At 42.0% G+C, this 22,826-nt stretch overlaps 1 protein-coding gene across 1 annotated transcript in view; it reads right to left on the reverse strand.

Moving 5' to 3' along the window:
• Nucleotides 1–22,826, reverse strand: part of hh (hedgehog signaling protein) — a 485,104-nt gene that overhangs the window by 88,365 nt on the left and 373,913 nt on the right. The window contains exon 2 of the mRNA XM_067138820.2: nucleotides 677–938. Within this exon, the coding sequence (XP_066994921.2) occupies nucleotides 677–938 (262 nt within the window). The remainder of the gene's footprint in view (nucleotides 1–676; nucleotides 939–22,826) is intronic.

Raw genomic sequence — 22,826 nt, forward strand, 5'->3', positions numbered from 1 at the left:
AAGCTCACAGGTACGCGCTCCCAACCGCATGGCCAATTCGCTCGGTACAATTGTCAGAGAGGACAAGGTCCTGCATGGACTGTAGCGCCCAGAAGTAAGTAAGTAAGGTTCAAATTCATATTGAAACGAAAACTTAGTTTTCGCAAACTGAGAAAATTAATTGTATGGGAAACATGAGCGTTATTTTTCGAGATAATGATATTATCTGGGTTTTGGAAATCTCAAATAACAGCAAAATAACTGACGTTTGTGAATAAGGGCCTAAAAGTAAAACTATGACCTGTTGTCACTGTTGATTTAGAAGTAGGATTGCGCATTCATTTTGCCGAAACAACTTTCTCTGACATCACTATATTGGTAATATCAAAGAAATGTCAAATGCCGTGATAAATATAGAAAAAGGCCAGTTTTACTTTGTTGTACTATATTTGAAAGGGTGATGTCTTTTTCTTGAATTCTTTCTATGTTACATACAGTGCACCGTTCATACACCTCATTCCCCGCGTCTCTTTCCCACTCAATTTCTATCTCTCCTCTTCGGGCTCGCTCAAGCCCTGGGACCAGGAGCTGCCCAGTCGGAATGGCCCACCTTACAGCATACATAAAATAATGACTCAAACAGCTGAGTTCTGCAAATTTGCAAATTTGAAGTAGTTCAACCAATTTAGTGGCTTACCCGACTTGACGGAGCAGTGTATGTGACCGCGGGTCTCGTAGTATACCCAGTCGAACCCCGCCTCCACGGCGAGACGCGCCAACATTCCGTACTTGGAGCGATCGCGGTCCGACGTCGTGATGTCGACAGCCCGTCCCTCGTAGTGAAGGGCGTCCGCGGGGTGCGTGCCTTCTTCGTCCCAGCCTTCGATGACGCGAAGCTTCACACCAGGCCATTGGTTCATCACCGAGATGGCTAGCGTGTTCAGCTTCTCCTTACACCGCTGCAAAGAAACCAACACACATTTCGTTACTCATCATGTAATAGATAGGGATCAACTGACCAACCACCTCTGTTGACTTTCTGGAAAAACAAAAAAGTCCAGGCTACACGGAGAATCAGAAGGACATAAGAGGAGTGTCTGTTCAAAAGGTGATATTTCCACCTTAAGCAAGTTGTGGAAAAAGCGCAAGAAATGTAGAAGAAAAAAGTGGCACATGGAGCGCACCCATGATAGGGTTTGGCACAAATTTGAAGGATTTACATCTTCCTAGTCTGGACTGCTCGTGACAATCGGTAATATTCAACTATTATAATGCACGTGGACGCAATATTTATTATTTGGAAGTGAAAATTGCACCTTTTGAACAGACATTCCTTAAAAATGAAATGGGCTTGACAGACTTACAAAACAGACAGTTTGTGAGACATCATCTCACAGAGGGGTTAGATTCAGAAAGACGATTTTATGTGTAGGTCTTAAATTCTCTTCATGTTTTCAGGAAAACCCACTGAAGAAGAAAGATACGCTTCGTCGACAGAAATAAAGGAGCTACACCGGGAGAGGATACGACAATACTGGGCAAAGATCAAAGCCCAACAGTTGAACAATGACTCCAAGCAGGCCTATTCGAAGGATCAATGTCCAACAATTAAACAATGGCCCCAAGCAGGCCTATTCGAAGGAGCAATGTCCAACAGTTGAACAATGACTCTAGGCAGGCCTATTCGAAAGATCAAAGCCCAACAGTTGAACAATGGTCCCAAGTAGGCCTATTGGAAAGATCAATGCTCAACAGTTGAACAACGGCCCCAAGCAGGACTGTTCGAAAGATCAATGCTCAACAGTTGAACAATGGCCCCAAGCAGGCCTATTCGAAAGATCAATGTCCAACAGTTGAACAATGACTCCAAGCAGGCCTATTCGAAAGATCAAAGCCCAACAGTTGAACAATGGTCCCAAGTAGGCCTATTGGAAAGATCAACGCCCAACAGTTGAACAATGGCCCCAAGCAGGACTGTTCGAAAGATCAAAGTACAACAGTTGAACAATGGTCCCAAGTAGGCCTATTCGAAAGACCAAAGCCCAACAGTTGAACAATGGTCCCTGTACCGGGCGGTACACCTCCACACCGTTTATTTAAAAGTTGCGCCAGTTGAAACTCCTCTTCTGGAGGAAGTCTGAACTTTATCTACGGTCTTAATTTCCAAATTTCTCAGAAGATGTCACTACCTGGAAATTTTTGAGTTTGTGAACTGTGTCATTTTCGACGTACTTTTGTCTTGCTTGTATTAAGAAGTGTGAACTTTCTCTTCTAGAGGACACTACTGAAGATCAACAATAGTGCACCCTAGTGCGGAGTCAAAGAACTATTTTGTTGGAGAAAATTTAATTTCAGGAGTTTGTTCCTTGTTAAATTTCTTTCTGTCATTGTTTAAGTTGGCAATATTTACCCCTTTCTCCCCCTTGTTTTGAATGTATCCAATCACGAATTTTTTCAATTAATTTCTGACCAATCTGGTGTATCTTTCCCCAACTTGAATCTGTTGCGGGGTCCTACCCAATAAAATCTTTGTGGGAGGGTGTTTTCTTTCCCCTAACGCCTAGAACTTTCTGCGAGAGTATTTAAACTGCTGATTTTAGGGTCTCCGGGCCACTTCTGTTCCATCTTTCAGTGTATTAAGTACATAGCAGGAGGCGGGAAGCGCCTCTTTCCTCGGCAGCGGTCAACAATAAGGTAATGGCCGATTAATAAATTCTTCCTTTGCTAGCTCAGCAGTTTAACTTTCGGGGCGGGTTCTAAGCGTTTCCCTATGTAACCTTTTCCTAAAATGTAACTTCTCTTTTCTTCTATTCTCTTGTAAAGCGACATACTGGGATAGAGAGTGCTAACCCTCTCGAGCTCCCACTCACATTGTCTTGAGGTGAACTTATTTTCTCAATCAATTCTTCCGTAATGTAATGTAAATATTTCTTTTTAAGTCACCTCTGTAGTATGGGATTAGCCCTTGCATCAGTGGCCTAAGAGGCAAAATAGGTCTTAAAGTCAAAGTGTATTAGGAGTGCAAGTTCGCCTCCTCTCAAATTGTTACCTTAGAGGTCATTTAATTAACCCTTTTTTTTTTTCCTAGACCTCAGTAGATTGGGTATTTTACCCCTGTGTTTAGGTACGTTGAGGACAACTTGAAGGTTGAGTTTGGTGTGGCCTGGGAGAAGGCTTAAATTTGAGAGCGTGTGGCTCTTTTAAAAATCAATTGTGGTATGCCTCGTGGAGGCTTATCGGTGTAATTTGGAGCAAGGGCTCCGAGGTATGAATGGGGTTTTCTGCCCCTCTGTTGAAACTTGTGTTTTGGAGGTAAAACTGGGCTGATTGCCCAAGCATTGTGTTTTCGGGGCTCGAAGCCCAAATTATGTGAATATTGTGACTCCCCTTTGATTTGCTACTTTGTACCTGCCATACTTGTTATTTCTTTGTTTTTGAAAAGAAAATATAACTGTGTTAAATTTTACATTAACTTTGATTCCGTAGTTTGAGACTCATTCACGCCCGCACCTTCTTTCACCTCTACCTACCACCAAAACACGGTAACAAGTGGTAGCAGAGCGTGGTTGAATGGGTCTCAATTTAGCCCCTTTTGACGGCTAAATATTGTTTGTTCCGAACTCTAACTATTTTCCCAGTTGCTGGAATTTTTTGAGTTTTTCAAAATTGGTCTGTCATCATGCCCGGCCCTCGCGATGTTCTCCTTCTTAACTATTTGCGTAAGGAGGAGTTGATCTATGAATTAACTATCAGAAATGTGCAATCTGGAGGCACGGTTGCAATAGACACTAACAAACTTAGAGAGTCCCTTGATTTGCCCATTTCTATCCCCAATTTGGGAGAGAAAGAAATTGACGACTCTCTTTCCACGATCACGGAGAATATTACGGGGCTAGCATCGGTCGTTAGTTTTTTTGATGAAAATGATCCGTCTCCAAATCAAATTAAGCGTGTGCAAGGCAGGCTATATCATTTTTCAAATAGAGTTAATGATCTGTTGTCTCTAAAACTGAATGATGTTCAGAGGAAGGAAGCTAGTACGCTCCTGGAAAATATTTCCGAATTATCTAGTAAGGTCACTCAATTGTTAACTGGGGAAGTTCCTCCCAAATCTGATCAACCCACCATAGTAAATGCAGGTAGTGAGGAAGCGCCTCCCAAGGGAGAAGTTAATAGAATAACCGTTGCTGCTCAAACTATCCCTGCCCCATTGGACAACGAGTCTGAACGCCGTGCATCGCTGAGTAACATCCGTTCTGAATTAACTTCCTTGCCATTGAAACCTTTACCTACTATGTCACCCGGGTTTAGTAGCTTGCCTCATCCATTGGCAATGTTGCTCAGAGGTATATCTAAGTTTTCCGTTAATACCACCAGTGACGTAATTTCATTTTTAAGATTTCTAGTGGAATTCCAGGATCATGCCCTTGTTTTTTCTCTTTCTCCATGTCAAATCTTGCAAATTATCTATCCGTATGCTATTGGTATTCTCTCTGATAAAATCGTAAGAGCCATTGCCGAGCAATCATCTATTGAGGATTTCCATGCCCATTTGCTAGCTAACTTCATCCCTGCTAGGGCCAGGTCCTCCCTTATTCAGAAGTACTATTATCGTGTGCAGCGCTTGGATGAAAACTTGGCTGATTTCATACAGGACATTAAGTTTTATACTAGGGTGTTTGCCCTTCATTTTCCTGAAGATCAGATTGTACATGCTATTGTAGAGGGAATTTCACCTCCCTATAGGTCATATTTGTGTTTCGCGGCGTGCCCGCAAACTTTCTCGGAACTTGAAGCATTGGCCGTCTCAGCGGAAGGAGTTAGATACGCCGATTCTTTGCGTGTCGCGAAAGAACCCCCGCCTTCCATTAGTAATACTCGGCCTCCACCTCGCCGATCAGTCACCCCCCGTAAATGTTATGCTTGCGGGTCGCCTGACCATCTGCGCAATAAGTGTCCTCTGATCAAAACTAGTAGGGCAAATAATGGAGCTGGTTCATCACAAGGCTGTTTTAAATGTGGGGCTTTCTCACATATCGCAAAGAATTGTCCCAATTCGAATAGCACCCCCTCCTGCTCAACTTCTGGTGTAACTTCCAACAACAATCAAAAGTGACTAGTGGCTGCGGCTGAGTCAACTAATTCTGCTTCCCAAGGCTCAGCCCCTGGCAAAAAGGTCGAGAATTCAGGGAACGATAACTCTTCGAATACATCTTTTGAATGCCCCAAAGAGTGCCTTAGGATTGCGGCGGATACCCCCGCACCTGTTCCTTTTCTTAAGATTGAGTTAAATAACGAGCCTATAACAGCTCTCTTAGATTCAGGCAGTGTTTGTTCGATTATTTCGGCTGAATGGTATTCTAAATTGAAAGCTGTTTGTAAACTACCTGACTACGTCTCATCTCCTATTCAATATGTTTCGGCTAATTCATCTCCATTAGAAATTCTAGGTTCCGTACTGGTCAAAATTCGTATTTTTAAATTTACATGGAAAATTAAATTGTTTGTGGCTAAGTACCTGTCTTGCCCCGTCATACTGGGAGCGGACTTTATTTCTCACACTGGTCTTGTGCTCGATCTTCAGAGTAAGTCGTGCACATTCAAATTTGCGTCCAATTGTAAAATCCCCTTGTTAAAGTGTAATTCTGTGTCATGTTCATCTATTTCGCCTACCCAGGATGAGATGTTGTTAGACCTTAGACATCTACCTGAGGAGCAGGCTGATAGTATTCGTAAATTATGTCAGTCATTTCCAGAGGTGTTCTCTGATACTCTTGGTGTTACTGACCTTATTGAATACAAAATTGAGGTCACGGATTCGATTCCTGTCCGTTTTCCACCTTATAGGCTATCTCCTCCTAAAATGAAGGCTCTGAAAGAAATTATCGATCAGATGTTGAAGGATGGTATTATTAGGCCCTCTAAGTCGGCGTATTCTTCGCCTATTTTTCTAGTCCCGAAACCCCAAGGAGGCTTCAGGCCTGTCATTGATTACAGGGCTCTCAATAGGAAGGTGGTGTTGCAATCTGTGCCCCTTCCTGACCTTCATTCTTGCTTTTCATGGTTTCATAAGGCCAAGTTCTTCACTATCTTGGACTTGAATCAGGCCTATAATCAAATTCCCCTTGCCGAAGAGTCTAAACACCTTACAGCGTTTGCCACGGACTGGAATTTATACGAATACAACCGCGTGCCTTTCGGGCTCCCCACGGGGGCAGCTGTGCTCACTAGGCTACTAGATAGGGTCTTCTCCGACATCAAATTCGAGTACTTATATCACTACTTAGATGATGTCGTCGTATTTTCAGAGACCTTTGAAGAACATCTAGATCATTTGCGAGAAGTTCTCGATCGCCTTCGTAAGGCTGGGTTAACTGTTAAGTTGTCCAAGGTTGTCTTTGCTAAGCCCTCTATGTCATTCCTAGGGCATATTGTGTCACCCGATGGTGTAGCAGTCGATCATTCTAGAACACAGGCCATCCGTGATTTTAAACCTCCCAAGGACATTAAAGGTATCGCCAGGTTCATTGGTATGGTGAATTTCTTCAGAAAGTTCATTCCTAACTTTGCTAATAGAGCGGCGCCCTTAAACCTTCTTCGTAGGAAAGGCATCAAATTCGAGTGGGGACCTTCTCAACAAGCCGCTTTTGAAGATCTTAAATTCGCGCTTTGTAATGCCCCTGTCCTTGCTATGCCTGATTTCTCGAAGAAATTCATCGTCCAAACCGACGCGTCGTCGTCAGCAGTAGCTGCAGTCCTTCTTCAAGAGACTGAACTAGGGAGGCGACCTATCGCCTATGCCTCTAGGACCTTGTCGGCTCAAGAAGCCAAGTATTCCATCTATGAGCTCGAAGATTTGGCAGTCTTATTCGCCTTAGAAAAGTTCCGTCTCTATCTGGAACACGTCAAATTCGACCTGGAGACAGATAATCAAGCATTAAGCTGGGTCTTAGGTAGGCCGCGTCGTACTGGTCGTATAGCCCGCTGGGCTATTCGTATTTCCGCCTTCCAGTTTGATGTTAGACATATCAGAGGCACCGAAAATGTTGTTGCTGATGGACTCAGCCGTATGTTTCATAACGACGTCGAGACCCACGAACCGGTCGACAGTTCATCACCTCCCGAGTCCATGCTATCTGAGGTTAATGCCATCCTAACAGATGCTCCCATGCTTTTTAGGGATATCGAGAAATACCAACGTGAAGATCCGACGCTGGCTCCGATAATGGAAACCCTTTCTTCTGGGGAACATGTTGTCCCTTATGTTCTGAGGAATGGTGTTTTATGTTGCCCTTCGAGGCATGACAAGATGATGAAAGTTGTCGTTCCAGCTGTTCTGGTACCTATGATCTTCAAGTGTTATCATGAGACCCCACTAGGAGGGCATCTGGGTATCTTTAAAACTCGTGAGAAGATTCGTGAAATGTTCATCTGGAAAGGTATGGACGGTGAAATCCGGGAACTTGTAAAAGCTTGTAAATCTTGTTTGCTCAGTAAACCCACCATGTCCACCAAGGTAGGCCTTTTGTCTTCGCATCAAGCGTCGCGCCCCATGGAACGTCTGTATATCGATTATGTAGGACCCTTCCCCCAGTCAAAGGGTAATGCTAACAAGTTCATCTTTGTGTGCGTAGATGGTTTTACCAGATTTTCTTGGTTATTTCCGACTAAGCTGGCTACCGCTCAGTCTACCATTACCTGCTTAAATTCTATTTTTGCTTCTTTTGGTCCGTGTCAATATATTGTATCTGATAATGCTAAAGCTTTTACATCTAATTTATTTCGTAAATTCTGTTTTGACTTATCAATCTCTCATGTAACTACTTCTGCTTATTACCCTCAACCATCTCTGGCTGAAAGGGTTAACCGTAATCTCAGGTCAGCACTTATTGCCTATCATCATGAAGATCATTCCAGGTGGGACACGTCCCTGCATTGGATAGCTTTTGCTTTGAATTCGGCGGTTCATGAATCTCACAAGTTTACTCCAGCTTCTTTGATGTTCAAGTTTGTTCCCAACTCGCCGCTCTCTAACCTCTGGTCTCTGAATGACATTCTACCCGAGACAATAGATCCGGATAACATTAAAGATCTTTGGAAGAAGGCTAAAGCCAATCTTAAAGTGTCTCATGAAAAGGTTAGGGAAAGGTATGATCGTGGACGGAGACCCACCCCTTTGAAGGTAGGTGACCAGGTTATGGTCAAAAATTTTGTTCCCGCGGGCAAGCTTGCCCCCAGATTTCATGGGCCATGCATCATTCTCGATTTTCTCACACCGGTTACATTGTTAGTAAGCAATCCAGCCACCGAGAGGATATTTAGGGTTCACCTGTCACAGGTGAAACCGGTGTAAATTTTCTGTCAACTTGCTTCATATAATTGATAGGAATATGATGGTTATATTTTTTTTGAGTTCCACGCTTAAGGCATTCTGCTCCTTCTATAATATTTTGTTTTATATGTATGAATTTCTTGTAAACCTCCCCCGATCCGTTAAACTGCCATCCTGTTCTTGCCACGGCCATTACCACGCTCCCGTCTCCTGCTCCACCTTACACTGTGGCTTCATAAGATTAAATGCCATGGATATCTACACGCCGCTGGCCTCCTCAACCTCTCCATAATGCCTGTGCCTTCAAAAAGACGATGCTCCAACACAATTCTGCCGCCTAGCTTTAATGTTTCAGTGCCCCCGCAGCCGCGCAGCGCCGTGCAGCAACTGGGGAGGGGGATGGGCCCCCTCCTCTCCAGCGAGGACGACATGTGCACGGCGAGCCGGAGCTCTCCTCCCGGCCAAGGCTGATGTGCGGCGCACGACCTGCTACTGGCCCGCAGCCTGTATATGTTCACCGCGGGCGCGGCGTGTTTCAACACTCTGCTCCCCTCATAGTGCGGGCGAGCGGTATCTCAGGGTACTTAAGGGGTCCGAGCAGCCTCCTGTTGGACGCAAGCTGCAACGGCCGGTCCGGCCATCCAACTTCATCAACATCAACTACATGGACAGTTACTATAAGAGATAACTACATTTGGGAATTCAACAGCAATATCTGATGGACATTGCAAATTTTTCCTTCACTTTTAAGTAGTAAAAGCTTATCTTCAGATATTCAACTTCTATAAACCTAAAGACTTCACTTCACCTCCAACAACAAAATCTTGGAACCGAATTAAGAAATTTCTCAAATACTGCCGCAAGTTATCTTAATATCAACATCAAAACTTGGAACTTATTTTCAAACAAAAGTTTATGTTCTTCTGTGTTACCCCGTGGAGGAACTTTTGGGGGGGGAGGTCTGTACCGGGCGGTACACCTCCACACCGTTTATTTAAAAGTTGCGCCAGTTGAAACTCCTCTTCTGGAGGAAGTCTGAACTTTATCTACGGTCTTAATTTCCAAATTTCTCAGAAGATGTCACTACCTGGAAATTTTTGAGTTTGTGAACTGTGTCATTTTCGACGTACTTTTGTCTTGCTTGTATTAAGAAGTGTGAACTTTCTCTTCTAGAGGACACTACTGAAGATCAACAATAGTGCACCCTAGTGCGGAGTCAAAGAACTATTTTGTTGGAGAAAATTTAATTTCAGGAGTTTGTTCCTTGTTAAATTTCTTTCTGTCATTGTTTAAGTTGGCAATATTTACCCCTTTCTCCCCCTTGTTTTGAATGTATCCAATCACGAATTTTTTCAATTAATTTCTGACCAATCTGGTGTATCTTTCCCCAACTTGAATCTGTTGCGGGGTCCTACCCAATAAAATCTTTGTGGGAGGGTGTTTTCTTTCCCCTAACGCCTAGAACTTTCTGCGAGAGTATTTAAACTGCTGATTTTAGGGTCTCCGGGCCACTTCTGTTCCATCTTTCAGTGTATTAAGTACATAGCAGGAGGCGGGAAGCGCCTCTTTCCTCGGCAGCGGTCAACAATAAGGTAATGGCCGATTAATAAATTCTTTCTTTGCTAGCTCAGCAGTTTAACTTTCGGGGCGGGTTCTAAGCGTTTCCCTATGTAACCTTTTCCTAAAATGTAACTTCTCTTTTCTTCTATTCTCTTGTAAAGCGACATACTGGGATAGAGAGTGCTAACCCTCTCGAGCTCCCACTCACATTGTCTTGAGGTGAACTTATTTTCTCAATCAATTCTTCCGTAATGTAATGTAAATATTTCTTTTTTAAGTCACCTCTGTAGTATGGGATTAGCCCTTGCATCAGTGGCCTAAGAGCCAAAATAGGTCTTAAAGTCAAAGTGTATTAGGAGTGCAAGTTCGCCTCCTCTCAAATTGTTACCTTAGAGGTCATTTAATTAACCCTTTTTTTTTTTTCCTAGACCTCAGTAGATTGGGTATTTCACCCCTGTGTTTAGGTCCGTTGAGGACAACTTGAAGGTTGAGTTTGGTGTGGCCTGGGAGAAGGCTTAAATTTGAGAGCGTGTGGCTCTTTTAAAAATCAATTGTGGTATGCCTCGTGGAGGCTTATCGGTGTAATTTGGAGCAAGGGCTCCGAGGTATGAATGGGGTTTTCTGCCCCTCTGTTGAAACTTGTGTTTTGGAGGTAAAACTGGGCTGATTGCCCAAGCATTGTGTTTTCGGGGCTCGAAGCCCAAATTATGTGAATATTGTGACTCCCCTTTGATTTGCTACTTTGTACCTGCCATACTTGTTATTTCTTTGTTTTTGAAAAGAAAATATAACTGTGTTAAATTTTACATTAACTTTGATTCCGTAGTTTGAGACTCATTCACGCCCGCACCTTCTTTCACCTCTACCTACCACCAAAACACGGTAACAGTCCCAATTAGGCCTATTCGAAAGACCAAAGCCCAACAGTTGAACAATAGTCTCAAGTAGGCCTATTCGAAAGACCAAAGCCCAACAGTTGAACAATAGTCCCAAGTAGGCCTATTTGAAAGACCAAAGTCCAACAGTTGAACAATGGTCCCAACTAGGCCTGTTGAAGATAAGAGTGAAGAATATATTATTTGTACTACCCAAAGAAAGTGATTGGTTAGAATGTACTACCTCAGCCATAGAACCGTCTGCATATAGTTACATATTATAAACGTTACTCGTACACTACTCCGGCACATTCCTGGTTATTACTGTAAGTGGTTAAGTAATAACAAAGTGTTTCTTTTAAAACTACTGCATTATGATCTTAAGAGGGCATACACCTTCCAAGGCAGAAAAATACCTTTTAATTTTTACCCCATTATAGCAAAATGAACTTTCAATTTTTTCTTTTTTTTTTTTGCTAGGGGCTTTACGTCGCACCGACACAGATACGTCTTATGGCGACGATGGGATAGGAAAGGCCTAGGAGTTGGAAGGAAGCGGCCGTGGCCTTAATTAAGGTACAGCCCCAGCATTCGCCTGGTGTGAAAATGGGAAACCACGGAAAACCATTTTCAGGGCTGCCGATAGTGGGATTCGAACCTACTATCTCCCGGATGCAAGCTCACAGCCGCACGCCTCTACGCGCACGGCCAACTCGCCCGGTGAACTTTCAATTTCGTCTGGGTGAAACACATTTTCAGTTATGTATAAATTTGAGCGAGTTATGCATTTTAATGTACAGTACTCACATATGAGCAAAGTTCGTGGGTAATATGCTGTCAGTCTTTTCAGCAGCCGCTAAGTTTATCATTTGTTTTATCGGAACACTACTTTTACAACCATTTACGTCATACCTTCTACAGTTTTCAAGATCATTACATGATGCATGATCGTCCTTCCTAATACTGTACTGTCTATAACAATCTGAAACTTTAGCTTGTGCTTAACAGAAAGTTTTGGTTAAAACTGTTTTCTCATAAAAAGACGATTTCAAAGTTCTAAAATAAGTTTCCATCACAGTGGGAATAAATAACCATTACCGAGCAAGTAGCAGCGCCGCTTGCGTAGCGTAGCTAACAGCTTGCATTCGGGAGATGGTGGGTTTAAACCCCATTGTCAGGAGCCCTGAAGATAGTTTTCTCTTTCTCATTTTCACCCCAGGCAAACATTAATTAAGGTCACGGCCGCTTCTTTTCGACTCCTAGACCTTTCCTGTCCTATCGTCGCCATAAGACCTACAGTATCTCTGTTGGTACGACTTAAAAAACAAATTGTAAATAATAATAATAATAATAATAATAATAATAATAATAATAATAATAATAATAATAATAATAATAATAATAATAATAATAATAACCATTGGTACTCAGGTTGTTAATGTGGCTATTGACTTAAGAGCAACAGCACGATTCGCTTTAAAATATTGAACATCTTGGAAGTGATTTTGAAAATGACGGTTTAGTACAAATTTTTATAATCAGAATTTAGCAATCAAGTACATGCCAAAAATGCAAAACATTTATCTTTAGATTAATGAGCGAGTTTCGGGCTGTAGGCATACTCAATTTAATTGTGATAGCGATGCTGGAACGGTTTGACGAATCTGGCGATATTCTTACTGGGTTCCCTCACATCTAAGCATTTATACATTAATAAACTTAGGCAGGGATTTGATCTCTTAAATTTGAATATAAGTAGAGAGGGATAAACTCTCCTCTGTCTCTCTACCTCTCTTTCTCTCTCATTGTATACTATAGCAGCAGTAACGCCATCTGCAGAGATGAAATGAAATGGCGTATGGCTTTTAGTGCCGGGAGTGTCCGAGGACAAGTTCGGCTCGCCAGATGCAGGTCTTTTGATTTGACTCCCGTAGGTGACCTGCGCGTCGTGATGAGGATGAAATGATGATGAAGACGACACATACACCCAGTCCCCGTGCCAGCGAAATTAACCAATTAAGGTTAAATTTCCCGATCCTGCCGGGAATCGAACCCGGGACCCCTGTGGCCAAAGGCCAGCACGCTAACCATTTAGCCATGGAGCCGGACATCTGCAGAGATGATTGGCATTAACTGACTCTAGTCCGTCAGTGTAATGTTTTATGCTTTAGTTTTGTGGACTTTGGATATTGTAGACATCACACTCGTATAATTGGATGTGTTGAAACCTTTGTGATAACCGGGGTTATTTTGGTGGATGGAATAGTGTGTGTACTGTAACTGTAATTATTAGGGCTAGAATTTGGGTGGGAGTACCAGGACTTGAAATGAAGTACTATCCCTGCATTTTCCTGGAGGATATGAAATACTTCGGAAGAAGAAGACACTAAGCAAAACCACGCCGTTAAAGATTATTGTATGCATATTTCAAGGTGAAAACATTACACTATCAACCGAGTTTTGCAGAAATACGTGCAAGTAGGATAGTATTTAGCAACCCATTCGTTTGAAAAATATTTTGATATTGTGATACTTTCCAGCGTTATAATCAAACACTAACCGCCTGTGGATTTGGCGTGATACTTTTACAAACACACAACAATGAAATCAAAACTGGAATTGATCATTATTCACTTTGTCCGAGATTGTTTTAAATGTCTAAAATTTAGAATGTGTGGACAGAGAGACAATTTTATACAGAGTTTTCTTGAAAAAGGTTCCAATGTTTAGAGAGCAGGCAGAACGTAACAAACGAAGGAAAAAGTTCCTAAATACTAAACATTGTTCGCAAACCCAATATCTTGGCACTTATGGACCGCTACCACTACTATCAATGATCACGTTGTTCCAATAATTCACCGAGACTCGTACGCAACAAAAAACGAAAATACGTTCCTACCTAACAATTGCTTGATACAATACAAATGCATACTCACGATGCACTGCATAAAGTGTCTACGTACAATGGATTCGCATTTTGTTTCGTGGCAAAGTGCTCGGAGTGCAGGATACGCCCCTCCTACATAGTAAGACAGGCAAGTAGGTCTATGTATTGCCATATCATCTGCATAGAGTAGAAGTATTGCTGAACTTTCCTTAATGATATTTGTAGTATCTGCTGTCATGACATTGAACAGTAACGTGCTAACTGGATCTCCTTGTAGAACATCATTAGTTTGAATAAGGTGATATCATCAGATATTTGTATAAAATAGTAGTTTAAGATGTCTGAAGGTATTTTCGTTTGTGCTTCGCCAATCAAGAGACTGAGTTTTCGGATGAGTGTTTCCCTATTTATTAAATCGAAGGCTTTACTATATAATCTATGAATACTTCAAAATATTTTCTCCCTGGATGTCTTATTGTATCTTGAACATGTTTTAGTAAGCAGTTCACAGCATGAAGAATGCTTCTTCCCTTTCTGAAATCAAATTGATTTTACTTCATCAGTAAGCTGTTTACAATTTCCATGAATATTTTGCGATTCCCATATCAGTGTTGCAGTTTCGTGGGTGTCGAACCATTTTCGAAGGTTCCGTGCCAGATAATCTTGGCCCACGTTCAATTTTCCCTACTTGTATCAGACTCTATAGGCTATGCCATTTCGGAAGATGTGACCGAAATTAGCAGCTCTCCTGCATTTAGCCAGGGTTAATTTATTTTTTTGCTAGCTGACTAAGTTCCAGAGGCCATATGTTGAAGAATTCCATGTCAGAGTTATCACATCAATTCTCCATATTAGGATATCATGTTGTGTAGAGCGCGGGCTGTTCTCACGGCCACGGTGTTTATAGGAGCCGTCAAGAGGAGCGGTATTCTTTGTTCGTTCGCAAACTGGTTAACAAATCGTGTAGGTGTGGATGTGGTGGCAGGGACTGCTATATTCCTTGTTCGGAGAGGGGAAATGGTCTCAACCGCACATTCATATGATGTTTCTTTGGAATCAGACCAGCATGTAGATGTGCCTATTTGAGCTTTGAATAGCTGTAAATTTCCAAACAAAGTGCAAGGACACTTTGAAGACAGAATTTCGACAGTAGTCTCTCACCGATAATCGCAGTGAGGAATTTATAAATTATTTTAGTATTATTGTTAGATTTTATTATTTATTTATTTATTTTCTTCTTCTTCTTGTTTCGTATAGGCCAGCTAAGGACCACGACATTCAACTATTGCATTTTGGAATGGGCTTTGATGTTTGCCCAGTAGTTGCGCATCCTCAGGCTGTGTTCCTCCTTCCTCTCCTTTGTCCAAAGGGCGCCAGTCTTCTTTGTTGGTAGTCTGTCCTGGAACTTCTTATGTTTAAGCATCTTCCTGAGTGCTGTCCGATCCTTTAAGATTCCTTCTGTTATTCCCAGTTCCTGTAGATCTTTATCCACTTCCATCAACCATGGTGACTTGGTCTTCCTATTTTGCCAGTAGCTGAAAATCCGGTTGGTCAACCTGGTAGGATGCATCCTGTAGACGTGCCCATAGAATGCTAGGCGTCTCTTCCTTGCTACATTCGTTATTCTTTCACAGTACTTGTAGAGCTCTTGGTTAGGCCGTCTTTTATAACTGCCCCCTTCCTTGACTGGCCCCAGTATCTTCCTCATTATCTTTCTTTCCCGGATTTCAAGTTTTTCCATGAGTCCCTTCCTGTTGAATGTTAAACATTCTGAATCATGTAAGGCTTCCGGGCGGATGACTGTCTGGTAGTGCTTCATCTTAGTATTACGAGAGAGACACTTTTTATTATACGTATTCTTGGTCAGTTGGTAGGCCATTTCAAGCCTGTTAACTCGAGTTGACAAAGCTGTTCCTTCAGAGAGATTGGATTCCAACCATTCTCCCAAGTACTTAAACCTGTTGGTTTTTATTATTTGATCACCATAAATAGGGCACATGACAGCCCCACATCGCCATTAGATTATTATTATTATTATTATTATTATTATTATTATTATTATTATTATTATTATTATTATTATTTACAGTACAGAATCCTCGATAAAATACACGATAACTATTTAAAACTACACTTTTAGAAGGGTAGAAACTAAACATTTCTATAACATATTAGCTTATCTTCCCAACCCGCAAGCAGTGTACACTAGCACCTTAAGGAACTTCATAGGTCGAACGGATAAGAAGCTATTCCCGATGAGCATTACTGTTTGATTCTGTTTGTGCTACGTCATAAGTAAATAACAACTAGGTGACGTTCAGCAAAGATGTTCTGTCAAGGCCATCACGACATACAACCGAAGTCCATTACGTGGAGTACCCTACTCTTAAACAACCTAGGTATATGAGGAGAACAGGTTCCACAAAGGATAATACCTTAAAAGAGCCAAATCTTAATTAAAGATTAGGGACTTTGATTGTTACTAATCACTAATTTGACATGACTCATAAACACTGCCCATATGAAGCAATGGATTACAAACAAGAGTACAAAATGAATTTGGAAACCGTCTATTCTTCAGCACCGCGTCTACCTGGTTGGTGCACATGGAATATCAAATTAGGTAACGAAACTTCAACAAAGAGAACCCTGGGGAAAAGCCCTTATTAATCACAATAAGCAAACTTTAATTCAATACCCATCTCCCAATAAGATACAGAAATTTAATTCCCGTTTCTTAGATGTCGGACTGTCTAGACGAAGGAAATGCCTCTAAAGCGCTTTGACGGCTGCTTCATTGCTGAACTTTTCCTCGCCAAATATGATCTTTTTTTGCTTTGTTTTTGTGATAACTAGTTGGCGGAACGGCTGCTTCATTGTTGAACCATTTCCCTGTCAAGTATGATCCAAATGTTTAAAAAAATAGTCATTAGTTGGGGGGAGGTCTGATGAGTAGGATGGATGAGGAAGAATCTCGTAGTGCAACTTGGGTAGGTTTTGGACCGTTTATCTAGACACATGTGGTCACGCGTTATCACAGAGCTATATGACTCTATCTCTACTGACCAATGCTGCTGTTTGAGTCATCAGTCCTTAGACAAGTTTGATGCATCTCTCCATGCAAGCCTATCCTGTGCTAATCTTTTCATTTCTACGTAGCTACTGCATCCTACATCTGCTCTAATCTGCTCGTCATATTCATACCTTGGTCTACCCCTACTGTCTTTACCACCTACACTTCCCTCGAAAACCAACTGAACAATTCCTGGGTGTCTTAAGACGTGTTCTATCTTTCTATCTCTTCTTCCCGTCAAATTTAGCCAAATCGATCTCCTCTCACCAATTCGATTCAGTATCTCTTCATTCGTAATTCGATCTATCCATCTCACCTGCAGCATTCTTCTGTAACGCCACATTTCAAGAGCTTCTATTTTCTTCCTTTCTGAGCTAGTTAACGTCCATGTTAAACTTCCATACAATGCTACACTCAAGAAAGTCTTCAGAAACATCTTTCTAATTCCTATGTCAATGTTCAAAGTGAGAAAATTTCTTTTCTATAGAAAGCTCTTCCTTGCTTGTGCTAGTCTGTATTTTATGTTTTCCTTACTTCTGCCATCGTCAGTTATTTTTCTACCCAAGTAATAATATTCATCTACTTCCTTTAAGACTGCATTTCCTAATCGAATATTTCCTGCATCGCCTGAATCCGTTCGACTTAGCTCCATTACTTTTGTTTTGGACTTATTTATTTTCATCTTGTATCCCTTACCCACGACTCCGTCCATTCCATTCAGCAACTTCCCCAGATCTTCTGCAGTCTCAGATAAAATAACAATATCATCGGCAATTCTCAGGATTGCGATTCCCTTTCTAAATTTCTCTTTGATTTTTTACTGTATGTTCTACATAAACATTAAAAAGGACGGAGGGGGGGGGGTGACAAACCCCACTCCTGTCTGGATTTTCTGCTTCTTTCTGCCGCTTTTTACCAATATAGACTGCTTAAAGCATCATTTTTGGTAGATTTAGTACAGATGGGTGTAGCAGCAACATTCTCAGAATTAATGGTTAACCACTTTTAGAGAAGGGATAGTGAATTATACCTGCTGCTCGCCACAGAAACCACTTTATTCTTCCTCCTATGAAGGTTGTGTTTAATAATGTGTTTTTGTACCTCATTCGTATCTATCCATGATGCAGATTGAGGATGATTATCCTATATTATCCATGTCACTATTCCGCTCAATAGGGACAGTTTCTGTTCCGAGAGAGTAGATAGATAATTGCTAACTGTCAGACCACACCGCAAACTAGAACACAAACGATTCAATAAAAGCATGCAGGGATATTTAAACTTTAGCCTACTGTCCAATAAACTGGCACAGTTGTTAAACAAGAAAATAAACTTTGAAAAAATCACTCTTACCGTATTAAATGAATTGTTTTATTTAAATTACGTAACTACTCAATTTACAATGTGAAAATGAACATCCGAAGCCTATTGCCAGTAATTGTACAAGGTCAGGAATGGAATGAATGAAGCCCCAATCTAACGGCGATGATAAGAATAGTGCCGGCTGCCGAAGCGTGTCGTACTCCTATAGAGTAATGATTAATGACTGACAGATAAAATGAAATTATATTAGATACTGTTGCTAGAATGAAACACGACGGGGAAAACCAGAGTACCTGTCCTCCTCCGCTTTGTTCAGCTCCAATTTCACATGGAGTGACCAGGATTTGCACCACGGGACCCAGCGGTGAGAGGCCGCCCCGCTCCCGCCTGGACCACGGAGGCTGTCAATTTACAATGTGCTTATATGTATTACTACTATTGAGCGCGTTGGCCGTGCGGTTAGGGTCACGCAGCATTGAGCTTGCAATCGGGAGATAGTGGGCTCAACAGCCCTGAAGATGGTTTTCGGTTGTTTTCCATTTCCACACCAGGTAAATGCTGGGGCTATACCTTACTTAAGGTCACGACCGACCTTCCCTTTCCTATCCCTTTCCTATCCCATCGTCGCCGTCAGTGTCGGTGCTATGTAAAGGAAACCGTAAATAGTATATATATATATTTCTGTTAATCTACCACAATTTGTTTTACGTCACACCGACACAGATAGGTCTTTTGGTGACGAAGGGATGGGGAAGGCCTAGGAGTGGAACGGAAGCGGCCGTGTCCTTAATTAAGGTACAGCCCCATCATTTGCCTGGTGTGAAAATGCAAAACCAGGGAAAACCATCTTCAAACTACCGACAGTGGGATTTGAACCCACTATATCCTGGATGCAAGTTCACAGCTGCGCGCCCCTAATCACACGGCGAACTCATCCAGTAATACTATTAATATTTGACCCTAATATAAAATTACTACTTGCCCTAACAGTAGGCCTATTTAAAATGCGCAAGGCCTAAGCAAAACACGTAACATATAAAAGGGTCATTTATTTGCTCTCCGTCGCACCGAAACATCGCCGTTGCGCCGGCAAAAATCGTTATGTGAAATATTTCAGCCTAGAACTTTGGTAGGCTAGGTTCTGTCATCTAAGATTCTATATTGTGTGAATATATTCAAGGAATTCTCGCTCCTGATGATACGTGTGCTGCGGACAATGTTTCTCCCACAACATAATCACATAGCGGTTTTTGCAGGCGTAACGGTGACACATAGGTCTTACAGCGACAATGAGATAGGAAAGAGCTAAGAGTAGAAAGGAAGCAGCCCTGGCCTTAATTAAGGTAGCACCACAGCAATTGCCTGGTGTGAAAAATGGGAAACCACCGGGCGAGTTGGCCGTGCGCATAGAGGCGCGCGGCTGTGAGCTTGCATCCGGGAGATAGTAGGTTCGAATCCCAATATCGGCAGCCCTGAAAATGGTTTTCCGTGGTTTCCCATTTTCACACCAGGCAAATGCTGGGGCTGTACCTTAATTAAGGCCACGGCCGCTTCCTTCCAACTCGTAGGCCTTTCCTATCCCATCGTCGCCATAAGACCTATCTGTGTCGGCGCGACGTAAAGCCCCTAGCAAAAAAAAATGGGAAACCACCTTCAGGGCTGCCGGCTTTGGGGTTCGAACCCACTATCTCCCCAATGCAAGCTTAGTAACTCAAACAGCGCAGCCATTCGCTCGGTTAAATTATTCTTCCCGATGATGACAACTATGACAATGGCAGGATTTACGTATGCGCTATGCAGCTGTGTATAACGCTATTCATGTGTCGCTTTTGACCAACTAGGTCAGCCGAAAAATAGTATTCTACGTTTAAAGTTCATATAAGAACCCAATAAAAGACCAGTACCATCTTCCCCGATAGCAGCACCACAATATTTACGAAGATGTAAACCAGGGACAAGACGGTGGAAGACCGACGACTAACCGTGGGTGAAATACCGACCCGCAGCACATACATCATCAAGAACGGGAATTCTTTGAATTATTCTTCTTTTTTATCTGTTTACCCTCCAGGGTCGGTTTTTTCCCTTCGGACTCAGCGAGGGATCCCACCTCTACCGCCTCAAGGACAGTGTCCTGGAACTTCAGACGCTGGGTCGGAGATAAAACTGGGGAGGATGACCAGTACCTCGCCCAAGCGGCCTCACCTGCTATGCTAAACAGGGGCGTTGTGGGGGGGATGGGAAGATTGGAAGAGATAGACAAGGAAGAGGGTGGGAAACGGCCGTGGCCTTAAGCTAGGTACCATCCCGGCATTTTACCAGAGGAGAAGTGGGAAACCACGGAAAACCACTTCCAGGATGGCTGAGGAGGGAATCGAACCCACCTCTACTCAGTTAACTTCCCGAGGCTGAGTGGACCCCGTTCCAGCCCTCGTACCACTTTTCAAATTTAGTGGCAGAGCCAGGAATCGAACCCGGGCCTCCGGGGATGGCAGCTAATCACACTAACCACTACAGCACAGAGGTGGACATTCTTTGAATTCATTCGTACAGAATTGAACTTTAGACGACAGAACCTTACCAATCCAAAGTTCTAAGCTGAAATATTTATCATGATGGTTTTCATAGGCGCAGCGACGACACATAGTTTGTTGAACCACTGAAATTTAATTTCGTTCTTTCATGTAAGTCTACCTCCATTTTGAAAATACTCCATATAAATCGTCGAAGTCCCTCGAGAAGTAAAGGGCAGTGTCTTCCGTTATCTGTAATCTTGGCACTAATTGCAAGTGGGAGGTTGTGGTAAGCAATATGCGCGGTCACCTTTGCCCATAGCTTTTAGTGCCGGGATATCCCAGAACGGGTTCGGCTCGCCAGGTACAGGTCCTTCTATTTGACTCCCGTAGGCGACCTGCGCGTCGTGATGAGGATGAAATGATGATGAAGACAACACATACACACAGCCCCCGTGCTATTGGAATTAACCAATTAAGGTTAAAATCCCCGACCCGGCCGGGAATCGAACCCGGGACCCACTGAACCGAAGGCCAGTACGCTGACCGTTCAGCTAACGAGTCGGACAACAATCCACTAACAATTGTAAGAATAATCCAAAAAGACAGGCAGGCCGATGTCCGGATTAGATCTCAAACTTGTGCGAAGGGTGTCTTTGCTTCTGTCAAGAAGAGCAACTAGAACTGTATAAATCACAATACAAGACACACACACGGAAGATGGACACGTGAGGACTTACAATGGATTTCTTTCGATTGTAAATGACTTAATGATAGACATAAACACAAGATCAATCACGTGATTAGAGAACAAGTGGTTACATCTGGTGCTGATGATGATACTTCTATTGCAGGCTGGATGAATCCTCTGAATTTTGGACTTTCTAACAGGAAACTGAACTAATGTCGTATCAAATTAACCAACACTGCCCTCACCGCATATTTTAATGCAGATATAAATATCAGTACTGAAATGTGCAAGATATTTTACGCTAAACTAACTACGGTAATTTTATTTCAATATGATTTAATTGTTTGCCTGCTACACGATTGTAATCCCAATTACAGCAGCGATCCTCCCAATACAAAGCAAAATTACAAGTAAATAATTACTTAATATTACTTAGCGAAGTATAATTGAAGAACTACCAAACTCGATAGCTGCAGTCGCTTAAATGTGGCCAGTATCCGGTATTCGGGAGATAGTTGGTTCGAACTCCATTGTCGGCATTCCTAAAGATGATTTTCTGTGGTTTCCCATTTTTACGCCAGGCAAATACTGTGTCTGTTCCTTCATTAAGGCCACAGCCGTTTCCTTTTCATTCCTAACCCTTTCCTATCCCACCGTCGCCATAATACCTATCTGTGTCGGTGCAACAAGTTGAAAAAACAAGTAAAAAGCTAAGTTATTCAGTCACTCATCACTAATTCTCACACAATCTACGAAGATAGAGGGCTGAAATTTAGTATAGGTCACCCTCACAAATAAATTACGAAAAGTAAAGAAGTTGTATTCCGATGTTTCGTGATAGGGATTGAAACTCGAGGAACCACCCTAAACGTAATATCACTAAAGCGCTAGAGGGATATAATTTGGCACAGATTTTCCTTTATAAGCTAATTAGGGAAAGTAAAGATTCTATTCCGATGGTTTGTGCTAAACGGGCTGAAATGGAGCAACTACACCCTCCCCCCTAAAAAAAAACATCACCCAATAACTCACTCTTCAGGAAGATACAGGGCTGAAATTTGGCACAATTGAATCTTATAAGAAATTTAAAATAGTATGGATGTTTTATTCCGAACTTTTTTTTGTATTGAATTACAATATTTAATTCTCAGACATTCCGTGAAGCAAGATAGCTGCAATTTGGCACAGGTATTTTTCTAAGCTAATTAGGAAAAATAAAGATGTTCCATTGCATCGTTTTGTGATAAAAAGGTGAAATTGGGGTAACTACCCTAAACACAATGCCAATAAATCGCACACTTTCTACAAAGCTAGAGGGCTGATATTTGACAAAAGTGTATCTTATGAGCTACTTAAGAAAAATAAACTTGTTTCGTTAACATGTTTTGTGATAAACTGACTGAAATTACGGTAACTACCCTAGCCTAAATATATCACTAAATCGTAGACTTCCCACAAACATGCAAATTAGAAGTTTCGCACAAGTGTCTCTTATAAGATAATTAAAGAAAGTAAGGATGTTTTATTCTAACATTTTGTAATTAAGGGAGTGAAATAGGTTTAATTCCCCTTACGAAATCAAACTAGATGGGT

Source organism: Anabrus simplex, chromosome 1 (assembly GCF_040414725.1).
Source record: "Anabrus simplex isolate iqAnaSimp1 chromosome 1, ASM4041472v1, whole genome shotgun sequence".
NCBI classification, from domain to species: domain Eukaryota; kingdom Metazoa; phylum Arthropoda; class Insecta; order Orthoptera; family Tettigoniidae; genus Anabrus; species Anabrus simplex.